This window comes from Cyanistes caeruleus, chromosome 6 (genome assembly GCF_971803275.1).
Source record: "Cyanistes caeruleus chromosome 6, bCyaCae1.hap1.1, whole genome shotgun sequence".
NCBI lineage: Eukaryota > Metazoa > Chordata > Aves > Passeriformes > Paridae > Cyanistes > Cyanistes caeruleus.
The window spans coordinates 59,131,534-59,143,698 of NC_141706.1; the positions used below are offsets into that span (position 1 = coordinate 59,131,534).

At 36.5% G+C, this 12,165-nt stretch overlaps 1 protein-coding gene across 13 annotated transcripts in view; it reads left to right on the forward strand.

Annotated features, from left to right (window-relative positions):
* Positions 1 to 12,165, forward strand: part of KLC1 (kinesin light chain 1) — a 45,435-nt gene that overhangs the window by 13,494 nt on the left and 19,776 nt on the right. For all 13 annotated transcript variants that reach the window (XR_015287868.1, XM_086892539.1, XM_086892542.1 and 10 more), the window contains exons 2-4: positions 5,406 to 5,667; positions 8,793 to 9,023; positions 11,064 to 11,142. Coding sequence is in view for 12 of the 13 variants with exons in the window: in XM_086892539.1 (XP_086748665.1) it covers positions 5,406 to 5,667; positions 8,793 to 9,023; positions 11,064 to 11,142 (572 nt within the window). In the remaining variant the exon portion in view is untranslated. The remainder of the gene's footprint in view (positions 1 to 5,405; positions 5,668 to 8,792; positions 9,024 to 11,063; positions 11,143 to 12,165) is intronic.

Here is a 12,165-nt window from a genome sequence, read left to right on the forward strand (position 1 = left end):
GAGTGTGCCTTAAGTCTGACCTCCACCAGGACACTGTTTGCAGGTGCAGTTCCAGATTTTCTATTCTATGTCGATTCAAATATAGATGATGAGAAGAGTGATGACTAGCAAAGGCAGGAAAGCTGCAGTCCTGAATATGTCAAGAGGGAAAAAAGCTACTTTCCTCTGGGAGTTTAGGGATCATGTAATGGAAAAAAATTCCGAAGTATAAGGGATAATTTTAAGGAAAAGGAAGGGAAATCAAACAAAAAGGGAAGGATTATAAATATTCCTTATGGGAATATGACTTGTGACAACAGAAATAGTTTGACAGGTAAAGAGAATTTTAACATCTTAAATCTGAAAAAACAACAGGTAATGATTGTTCTTTCAAGCTTGGAGATTCTGACTGAAAACCATAACAGCAATATAGTCGAAATAGAGTGTTTGTTATCTGACTTTTACAAATACCTTTCTCAGCGTATGAAAGGCATCCGTGAGTGATTCATCCTTGTCATTTCTGCAGTCGCTGAGCTGCCTGCAGGAGGGGTGCGGCTAATGCAGCGTTTGACACACTACTCAGTCCTTCCCAAACTGTTTTTCATCTCTTGCCTTTGTTGCTCCGTTTCTTTTTGTACTTGGAACAGCCTGTAATGTTTTGAGGATTGTTTGAGAAGGCAGTTTTCTACATTATGAAGATTAGCAGTTAAAGCAGCTCGGAGTATTTGAAGATGGTGCCTTCCATGATGTAATGAGACATGTTCTTGTTCTGAGCAGCGAATTAATGACTTGTAATTTGCAGCTCATACAAAATTGAAACAAGCACATGGCAGATGTAGGATGCTGAGCCTTGCCATTTAATTAAGGAGGAACTAAGAGTGAAATTAGGGTTAAAAGCCTTGAATGGAATGATTATTGTTAGGAAACAGTGAACTGATAGGTCCCTATTAGAGATACAAAAAGCTCAAATAAGTATAGCTTTCCACCACAACTTTGTGGAATTTGCAGTGACAGAGCCCCTAGGTATGGCTTGAGCCAGACTTGTAGCAGCTTTTGCGGTTAGGAAGATGATTTTTCATATGCAAACACATTATTATTTAATTTTCAGCTTTGCCTATTAGCTGTAAATTCAGAGAAAAAGTTTGGGGATAATTTGGCTTGACAAAGCAGTTTAGACTTGGGGGTTTTTATAATTAATTTATTTAAAATTGTATTTTGCAACAGTAGTGATCAGACACTAAATACATTAAAAATTTATCTTCCAAGCTTTTAGTACTTGAAACCCATTAAATAATAAAAATATCAATACAGAGAGGGGTAGTCCTTAGGGATTCATAACAAGGAAGAAAAATTAGAATGGTTTTATTTATTTGTTTTTAGGATCCATGCTAATCCTTAGTCAAGGAAAAAAAAAAGTCTCCTTGGTTTTTTAGAATACAATTCTTCCTTGAAAAATTTTCTTATGCAAAGAGGGATTTGTACGTTTTTTGACACAAGAATATTTTGAGGTGGTCTGCAGGAAAACAACTCTTCTTTAAAAGCAGCTGAGTAGGAAAAGCTCTTTTAAGACATCTTTAAATATAAGCTGAGGGCTTAGTAGCTGGCTGTGATATGTGTATGTCCGTGGGAGAATTTAGGCACAAATTTGCGATGTCAGCATTGCTAGTGTAGTTGGTTTGAAAGTTTTATGAACAACAAAATACTTAAACTGATTAAAGATAACAACCACTTAAGTTGTTTGTATATGATGAGATTATCCCAGTGGTTACATGACTGAAAGGCTTGGCTTTGCTTTCTTTGTGCTTTCTTTGGTTCAGACTCCTGCTATTCTCAGTCCATTTTTTTGTTTTGAGCTTATGTTACAACAGGTTGCAGAGGTGGATGCCTCTTCAGTAGATGTTGCAGAACTTCATGTGTTGATCTGTCAAAGTTAACTAATCTTGGTGTGTTTTAAGACAGTGACTTGATTTTTCTAAAAGTTGGAAAGCATTAAGTGACTTTTGTACTTAAGCACAGTCAATATTATCACAAACAAAGGAGACGGATAATATTCAAGATCTACACAGACACAGACTTAATATAATAGGTGCATTTCTTAAACCAGCTAGTGAGTTTGTAGCTTTTGCTGCATTGCATATTTTTTTTTTTCCTCATCCAAAATTCTGTTTTATAAACCTTTGTATGTCTTAATTCTTTTGTTTGTTTTCAGTTGTACACTGAGCTAAAAACTAGTATTTGTATCTAGAATTCCTGCCCAGGTAAAATTTGCAGTGCAGTGGAGTCCAGGATAAAACTTACAGGAGCTTAAGAAGCCTTTCCCTACACACTTTTTTTCTGTAGGGAAAATATATAGGAAGAAAGAGTTAACATTTTTTGAGAAGTGACAATAGAAAGGCTGGGTAGGTTTTGTCTCCTTTCCTCTGTATACATCCTGCATACAAACTTCATTTGTTTGCTTCCTGTGTGGCGTTTGCTGCCTCAGGGTATTCAAATCTAATTTACAGAATCACAGAATATGCTGAGTTGGAAGAGACTCACAGGGATCATTGAATCCAAGCCCTTGTCCTTTACAAAACCATCCCAAATTATATGAATGTATATTCAATTATGGGCTTGTCTGATGAACAGGCAGTGAGCTTCTGTAAAATACGTTTTTTTTAAAAATCATGAAAATAGCACTACACCTTCACTTACTACCCTTAAAGGCTATTAGATATTTATTCATTAGTTTTGCTCCTACAAAGCATCAGATTTGATAGCAGGACAAATTATATGTTTGTTATCCTCCTGTTTTCTAAATTATTCTCCTAAGGTATATATAAAACTCTGAACACTAATTGACACCCCACAAAACTTATCCCAAAAGATTTATTCCTTTCCTGTCAGTAAAATAGATTGGGATTCTAACAGTGTTCACTAGAGGAGACTTGAGAATCCCTCTCCCAGGCTGCAAGGACCTTCAGGTCCATCTGTGTCCTGATGCAGCTTTTGGCTTGGCTCCAGCTCCAGGGTAGTGCAGAGGCAGTGGAAGCTTTTAGCCACATTTGGGTTGGAATGAGGCAGCTAAAAAATCTGGCACACTGGAATGAGACAGGAACAATATATTTGTAAAGCAGGTCTGCTGCTGGGATGGTTTTAGTGTGGTTTGCCCCATCGTGTTTAAACCTGCTTTTCCTCTCTTCAAAAGCTGCTGTGCTGGCTTAGCCATCCTTAATGCAGCTTCAGTGTATTCAGCCAGAACTATGGGCCTGTTAATTTATCTGTTAATCTATGGATTATTTATCCATAATTTATCTGTATTCATCACTTAGAATTAATTTTATTTCTACTGTGGTGTTTAAAATGTGTAATTCTTTTAAAGATAGCATCTATGAGTGTGTTACATACATGTATGCAAACATCTGCTTTTCATTTTTGCTGTAAAATGACAGAATATTGAGGCATGCAAAAGGAATTGCTGCTATCTCTGTTCACATAAGAAACACAAATAGTCACTTCATTAGATGTCTCTGCTGGTTTTACTTCCTTATAATCAAAGGTTCAGTTCTGTGCGTTCAGGATGGAAATTGTTAACTGAGGCTGTGAAAGTGTGCCAGGGGTAATTAGGGTTGAGTTGTGTGCTGAAGTTAGCATAATCCATAACAATTTCTTATATGACTGTGTGTTAGAAGTATTTATTTACAAATTTGGTCCACATTAAATCGTGGTTCATTTTTCTACACAACTTCAGAGAGTCAGTACTTTAAAACTGTCTTTTTAAGCATTCTAGGTCATGGTTCTCAGGTTATAAATGGGAAGTGTGTAAATATCATTCTCCTCATCAGGTCTTCATGGGTTAATTTCTTATACCATGCTAGATTAGTTGCTTTATACAGATTTATATATTCCATATTGATTTATTTGTGAAGTCACTGGGTGCTTCCAAGCACCCAGTTAAAATTAAATCTGGGTGCAACCAAGTTCTGGCTTCCCCAAATTCTGTGTTTTCAGAAAATAGATTAATACAAAAAACCCCTATTGTCATCTACAGCTTTTGTTTGATAGCAAGTGGCTGTGCCTTTTGGGTATTGCAGGAGATCATCACAGAGAGGGTAATTTGAGTACATATAAACAGAAAGAGCAGCCTTTTTTTTTTTAATATGCAAAAGCATAAGAGCACATCCTTTGGCTGTTGTCATGATGTGCTTATATGCGTGTTCTTACAGCAGTTTTAATTCAAGATTTAAGTGGTTCTAATTTTTTTTGCTTTCTCCTAAAATTAGACTTGCTTTTGTAGTACAAAGTTTTACTACAGATATAATTAATTTATCAATGCTTACTCAGGTGTCTTCACATAGATGGGATAATTTATTGCTTTTGAAAAATCTTTTGTATTTTATTCTAATTTATACTTCCTGATTTATTCAAAGATTTAAATACCTGAGGTATAGAAGACTAATTGCTCATGTCTTTACTTTCATTATAGAACATTTTTCTGGTGATGTTTAAAATGGGTTAAATGATTTGTGTGTTTTCTCTTTGCATTTTTACATTGTTAACCTTGTTTGTTACTTCAGTAACAGCATGTGTGATAATTAGAGTGTGTGAGTTTCTAAACTTCCTTGGGTCTTCCTTTGCATTTGGTGAGGTGTTGACAAACATCCAGAAATTTACTATCTTTAGTGTAATGCATTAGATACTGATAAAACAGCATGGTGAAATGTTCCTTGCTGCAAGGGTTGTACTATACAAACTGTGTTTTCCAACTTGAGACGGGTGTTGTATCTTCATCAAAACAGCTGCATCTAGACCTGTAGGCAATTGAATGTCAGTGTGTTAAATGTAGAGTTCAAATAATGAATTAAAGTTGTCCTAGGGGGTAGTTGTGATGTTCAAAATACAGAGTAATAAGAGCTTTTGTAGTCCTTGGGGAAGGATGAGGCTGGTGTTTCCTTTTTACAGGAAAAAGATGATTTTTTTCTTGATTGACTGATAACTCTTTCAGAAGGCTGGATGATATTTCTTCAAATTGTTCAAGCTCTATTTTGTGGGTTTTTTTAAGAGAGCTATAGTTAAGTGACATCTGCAAATAGCTATATTTATTATAGTATGTATTATATACACCAGCTACTTTTTTTTTTTTGCACTAACAAGAATCCTGGAGATGCAGCCCTGTTCTTCAGCAATTGCTACAAATTCTAATGCCACAGCATAGTCTGTGGTTCATTATGTGTTGTTTTTTGGTTTATCAATGAGTGTTAGTATTAAATCTGAAAATAGAAACTGGAAAACTTGATACTGTTCAAACTCAGGACATAGAACATTGTAAAAGTTGTGCACAAATGTAATTGCATGCTGAATATGCATTTCAGACTTTTTTGATTTATAGAGTTACATGGTAATTTTATTTTTCCTTTTGTATTAACTAGCATACTCTTCCATTTCAGAATGTATGAAAACATGTCCACAATGGTGTATTTAAAGGAAGAGAAGTTGGAGAAGCTTACTCAAGATGAAATCATTGCCAAAACTAAGCAAGTGATTAATGGACTAGAAGCACTGAAGAATGAACACAATTCAATTTTACAGAGCTTACTTGAAACACTGAAATGTTTGAAGAAAGATGATGAAACTAATCTGGTTGAAGAAAAATCAAACATGATTCGAAAGTCACTGGAAATGCTGGAGCTTGGCCTTAGTGAAGCACAGGTAAAGTGTGCATTTCAGACATTTCTCTCCAGATATTTGTAATATACTGGGGTATTTACATTTTTCTTGGATATTAAGGACAAAAGGTGATGTAATTAATAGAGGTAGTTACTGTTCATCGTGCTGTGTTACAAAATTAATTATGTGTTCAGTGTTAAAGCACTGAAATTCATGGGCTCCACTTGACATCAGTGAGACAGTAATATTTTCTGTTTAGACTTTTCCACATTAGGCATTAGGCAGGTAATGTTGGAGCAGCTCAAGAACTGACCAGTGGCATTTTAACTCTAAATGATGACATAGGAGGGTCTCAGAGAAGCACACATATAATAAATGAATTTTCTGCAGCCTTTGAGCTTTGGTGTAGCCTTAAATTCATGTTTTTATTCCCTTGGCTCAGATTTTGTAAAGTAGCACATGAGGCTCTTAGAGGTTAAGAATCTCCAATGTTTATTGAACATTTTACTGAACCAAAATTGAAACTAAAAGCATTTTAAAGATCTGAGTACAGAATCTGAACAACTTTGACTGGTGCATTGAAGAGAAGATTCTGAGCTAATTCCTATGAACTTTGTCACTGAAGATAAGTGAAAACTTGCATGTTTATTGGGTTGTCAGGATTATATTACAGTAAACTTTGTTATTTTGTACTAAGTCAAAAACCTGAAACGATGTGATGTGACAGTCATCACTGTAAAATGGCAGAGTGTTTGCAAATGAGTTGAAAATGCCAATGAGTTAGTTCTATATTAATAGGCTTCCTGTTGGTCTGTAGCTGTGCTCAGACTTCTCTTCTGGATTTAGCTATTATTGTGTGGTGATCTGGAAGTTGTGTGCATTGGATCATGGTGAATTGAGAGCGAGAGAATGAAATGTGGGTTATCAGACAGGAGAATGTAGAACCCTGGACAGACTGTCAGGCCTTAGTGTACATACTGTACACACTTGGATGACTTGTATAGGAGGAAAATGCTAGAAGATGCATGGAATAAAATTGCAATAATTGAGTTACCTTTAATGGTTGTTTGAAGAAGATGTGCGAATGAATGACTTTTTCAGAGTCCTATGTAGTATTAGGACTCTGAAAAGCTAGTTGTGATTCTTGGCTCTATCAGGAGCCTCAGATGCAGATGTTCCTGCCTTGTTTGCCTCACGTGGTACTTTGTGAACTGTGGTGGTGAGGAGCCAAGAAGTCTGCATTTGTTGCCTTTGTTAGGAAGCCAATTGCACTTCAAACTTCTGCTCTTAGACCTGATAAGGTTACTCTTCCTGAATGATCGAGTTGTAACAATGTAGTATTTTTTTTTCTATTTTTTAAATTTAAGATACGGAAATAGATGTTTGTTGTGGCATGCATGTAGGTCTGGTGATGTATTATTTCCATGAAAGTGAAAGTAACTTCACTGAAGAAGTTATTAGACTTTTCTCTCAGTTAATTCTAGTGAGTAAGAGCACAAAATACTTAGCCATTGTAGCTTGTAGTGTTTGAATACGTTAACCCTATTATCACAATTTTCCTAAATATGCTTTCTCATTATATAAATACCACTGTTTGAATTGACCAAGTAATTAAAAATATTAGAACAATTTTTAATATGTAAATTGGTGCTGAAATCTGGAGTTTTGGGCTGGTGTTAGGAAATTATACCTGGACTTTTCCTTACCTATATAGGAAAAATTAGTTTCTAAAGGCTTAATGAATATTTTGACACCTGAAATTTTATCTAAGGACACCATCTGTTTCACATGAAACACTTAAGTTTTAAACCACTTAAAGATAACTTTGTTTTTAAAAAACACATGAAATTGAGAAGATGAAATGCTAGTATCTTGGGGATGTCTAACTGATCTAAAAGATTTGTACTCTCACCAGTGGTCCATTCTGGCAAGGTGTGCATCCTGGGACTGCTGCCAGCTGTGCTACATGTGTCAGTGGGAGATTGCATAAATAGTGAAGGGAGAATATCTTGTGCTGGTAGTGTTTGACTTTTACTTAATAAGCTCCTTTTTAGTTTAACTTTACTCAGCAAAAAAAAAAACCCTGTCCAAGTAAGCTACTTTTATGGGTGTTCTATTTTTTGTCCTTAATGTGACTATGTTTGAAAGTCTGCACACTCAAGCTTATGGTTAGTAATATGAAGTGCAGCTATAAATTGTGTGTTCAGTTGCACATTCAGATCTCAATTGAGTAAGTGTCCCTTTGAAGTATTACCATTATGCTGAGGTGTTCATCTTTAGGAGCTATAAGCACGTATACAAATCCGTTTTTTGTCTGGATGGTGCTAAATTAGAACTCTGTTAGTTCTTAGGTTACTTTTGTGATCCTGCAAGTTGAAAGAATTACTGCTCCATTTTATGTTAGTGGAACAAAGATTTCCAGTTCAGTAATCTAGTTCAACTTTCTCATGTATTTTAAGATTATGTTCAATGTTCAGGGAATTCTGAAACAATTTTAACTTCTGATAGCATCGCAGAAAACAATTATTTAGTAAAGAGTTCCTCTAAGTAGGGACTGCAATGAGGGAAGGACATGGACCTGTTGTAGCAAGTCCAAGGGAGGCACAGGACAACAATCAGGGGGCTGGAGCTCCTCCGCTCTGGAGACAGGCTGAGGCAGGTGGAGAAGAGAAGGCTACAGGGAGACTTTAGAGCCCCTTCCAGGGCTAGAAGGAGTTGCAAAAGAGCTGGAGAGGGACTTTTCAAAGATCATGTAGTGATAGGATAAGGCAGAATAACTTCAAACTGAAAGAAAGTAGGTTTGGATTGGATTTAGGAAGAAATTCTTCCCTATGAGGGTGGTGAGGTAGTGGAACAGGTCCCTGTAAGTGTTTAAGGCCAGGTTGGATGGAGCTTTGAGCAACCTGGTCTAGTGCAAGCTGTCCCTGTCCATGGTTGGTGGCTGGAAGGAGAGGATCTTAGAGGCCCCTTCCAACCCAAATCATTCCGTGATTCTAAATAGTGAAAAGGTTTAGAGCAAAAGTGAGAACCATATCTAAAAATAAGATAAATGGGACTGTTTAACAGATTTCACAGCTGACATATGTTTAAATAATGGAAGCCTTATATGTTATGAACAAGACTGCATTCTAGGGGAAGCATGTCATGTGACACGTTCTGCTTTTCAGGTAATGATGGCCTTGTCAAATCACTTAAATGCAGTGGAATCAGAGAAACAGAAATTGCGGGCTCAGGTTCGCCGGCTATGCCAAGAGAATCAGTGGCTACGGGATGAACTAGCCAATACACAGCAGAAACTACAGAAAAGTGAGCAGTCTGTGGCTCAGCTGGAGGAAGAAAAGAAACATCTAGAATTCATGAATCAATTAAAAAAATACGATGATGATATTTCACCATCAGTAAGTACCTGCATAGTAAAACAGTAAAAAAAGCACCTTACATTTACTGTGTTGTAATCTGCCTGTTTAACAAAAAATAAGAGATACATTTTATTTGTCTCTAACATATATTTGTCATTAAAATACTACCTTGTACTAGTGTCACATAGTTTGCAGAATGATTTTGAAAGCTCATTCTTCTTTTAACAGAGTACATATTTTATTGTCTGCAGATAATAAAATACATGAGGAACAAAATTAATAAATACTCAGTATCACTTAGTATCATGTAAGCTTAGAAAAATGAAGAACTGAACCAAAGCAAAAATCTCACTTCTATAAACTCAGCAGTTAAATTAAGTGAGAAATCTAAGCTGTGAGACATTTTAAATACCTAGAGGACCTGGCTTATTTTGACTGCAGGAAAAATAACTTAATTTTTGTCTTGTGAAATCAGTGTCTAGCTTCTGTATCTGCTGAGGATTTAAACAAGGATAGGATGTTATTGAATCCCCTTTTAGGAGCATCTGCTAGACACTGTGATCATCTGTATGTATTCAAGCCCATTGTGTTACGTATTCTTAGATTCAGAGAGAAATGGACACAACTTTAATTTACAGAAGGCACTTACTACTTAAAAAGACTTCTTATTTATTTGACCTTCTTTTCAAAATTTTCTTTTGCTTACTTAGATTAGGTGGTGCTGTAGAGAAGGATCTCATTTTGTGTGTTCAGACCTTCTCAGTGGTGTCTTGGAAAGTGCAGTTTTTCATAACTAATTATTTCAGCAATTTTAATGGTAGAAAATGTGTGTGATTTAGTCATGCTTAACTTGACTGCTTGACTAATCCTTTTTAACATATTGTACGTGCTGAGAGTTGTTTTGGTTGGTTGCACCCGGAATTTTTCAGTGCTGTTCATGACTTGGTATTCATAGATGAATTTGCCAGTGAAGCCTGTTCAGAGGAGGGAATATTGGGATTTTGATGTGCTGTATTGTCAGACTGTAATCTGCAGATGGATTAAATAGCTCCATTATTTGAAGTTTAATTAACAAATAGAGTCCAAGTAAGCCAAGCATCTTTATAGTTTTACTAACCGTATGGACAGTCTCTGTTTTGAGCTTTTGAAATAGTTGTATAGACTCAGTATAAGGTTGGAATCAGAATTTAAATGATGAACTTCCCATCTGAGATGTAGTCCCATCAGTTTGCTGGTTTTACTCTGCCCTTGCTCTGCCATCAATGAATTTGAATGCCAGCAGCAGCAATTGGCTTTTTCTCATCTGTGGAAAAAGGTGTTGAATGGAGAGACAGAAAAATAAGAATGTGCTCTGCCTCTGGGTTTTCTCCTTACTGAGCTCATAATTTCTGAGAACTTCAGCTATTTATATTGTGTAGGCTCAACATTTAGGAAACAGGATTGAGGGATAATCTGTCTCTTCGTTTTACATTTGAAATGATCTTTGGGTGCTTAAAATTAATTTACACTAATGCAGTTTCTGATTAGTTTCTGATTGCAGAAACTAATATGGTTCCAGATGGAGACTATTGGAAATGAACTTCCTTTCAAGTGTTCTTGTTTTGTTCTGTTTTTTGATTTTTGAACCTTACAGATTATAATTGCAAAATCTTATTATTTGTACAGAAGTCGAGTACTCTGAAATTGAGGTCTTCTTATTCTTCTCCCTTGCCCAACTATAACTGTGTTCATGACTAAAAAAGGTACCATGGATAATTCTGTACTGAGTAGTGCTTCCTCTTCACTGGGTGCTTTCATGAGACCTAATGCCTCTATGAGAATGGCAAATGTGTTCTTGTGTGCTTAAATTGAGACTAAAATATAGGAGACCTGGTTTCTATTCCTGGCCCTTCTGAAGGTGTCCCATATTGTTTTGGGACAGAGTGTGTAAATACATTAAAATATAAGATCTTTATCAAACTTGGGTGAGAAATGTTATTGGCAATTCTGAATGTGGGGTTTTCCTTTAACATTTCTGATTAACTGGACTGTTCTCTTATGCCTTAGATTTAATTTGTTTGGTTTGGGGTTGTTCTGTAGGAGGATAAAGATACGGATTCCACCAAAGAGCCCTTGGATGATCTATTTCCCAATGATGAAGATGACCAAGGACAAGGAAGTAAGTGTACTTCAGATACACTGTTGGTGTATTTCTGCAGTGTGGAATATAAAGATGCTCTTTACAAAAGTGTATCTGTGCTTGGGGACCTCTGGGACACAGCTGGAGTGGTGAATGCCTCTGCTAGAATAAGGAATCCAATCACTGATAGACATTCTGTACATTGATATGTACAGAACTGGGGCCTAGGTTTTTTAAGACTTTACTAGCTGCTGTAAAGTTCTTCAGACTGATTTAAATTGAGAATTTGTTCTTTGGGGCCTCAGAATGATTAGTTGTGAGTGACTGAGGCAGATTCTGATCAGATAGTGAATTCTGTTAATGACCTTTTTCATGACTTGATTTGAGATTCTTGTGGCAGGTTTCAGTATGAAATCTTTTTTCATATAGTGTTTTGTCCTTCACTGAGGTTGTCTGCCTTAGTTTTAATAGTAATTGTGGAAGTATGGTTTGTCTTCAGGTAAGCAGGACTGAGGCATATGCTGTGGAAGGGAAATGCAGGTTGGATATTAGGTAAAAGATTTTTACAGAAAGGGTGATAAGGTACTGGAGTGGTCTCGTTGGGAAGGTGCTGGAGTCACCTCCCCTGGATATGTTTTAAAAAAAGACTGGATGTGGCACTCAGTGCCGTGGTTTAGTTGAGGTGTTAGGGCTGATTTGGACTCGATCTCAAAGGTCTCTTCCAACCTCGTGATTCTGTGTGTGAACTTGACATAGAACTTGTTTGGCAGTTTGATTCAAAAAAGCTCTTGGTAGATAAGTAAGCTCTGCTTAGTGGAATGTGTTTTTTGTATGTGTGTAAACATAGAACATATTGATGTTGTGGAGTCAGTGCAGTGTGCTGGGAACAGAATGGTTTTTCCTGGACAAATGACTTGAGGGAAAATGTCTGAAGGGACCCGCCTTTGCAATCAGCAGTTTCAAATTTCCTTTATGGGCATGCATACAAGATGGCACTGCATTCTTGTCAGCATAGTAAAGCTCTCCATGGGCAGCACTGAAGGGAAGGCTTGAAGAGTTTAC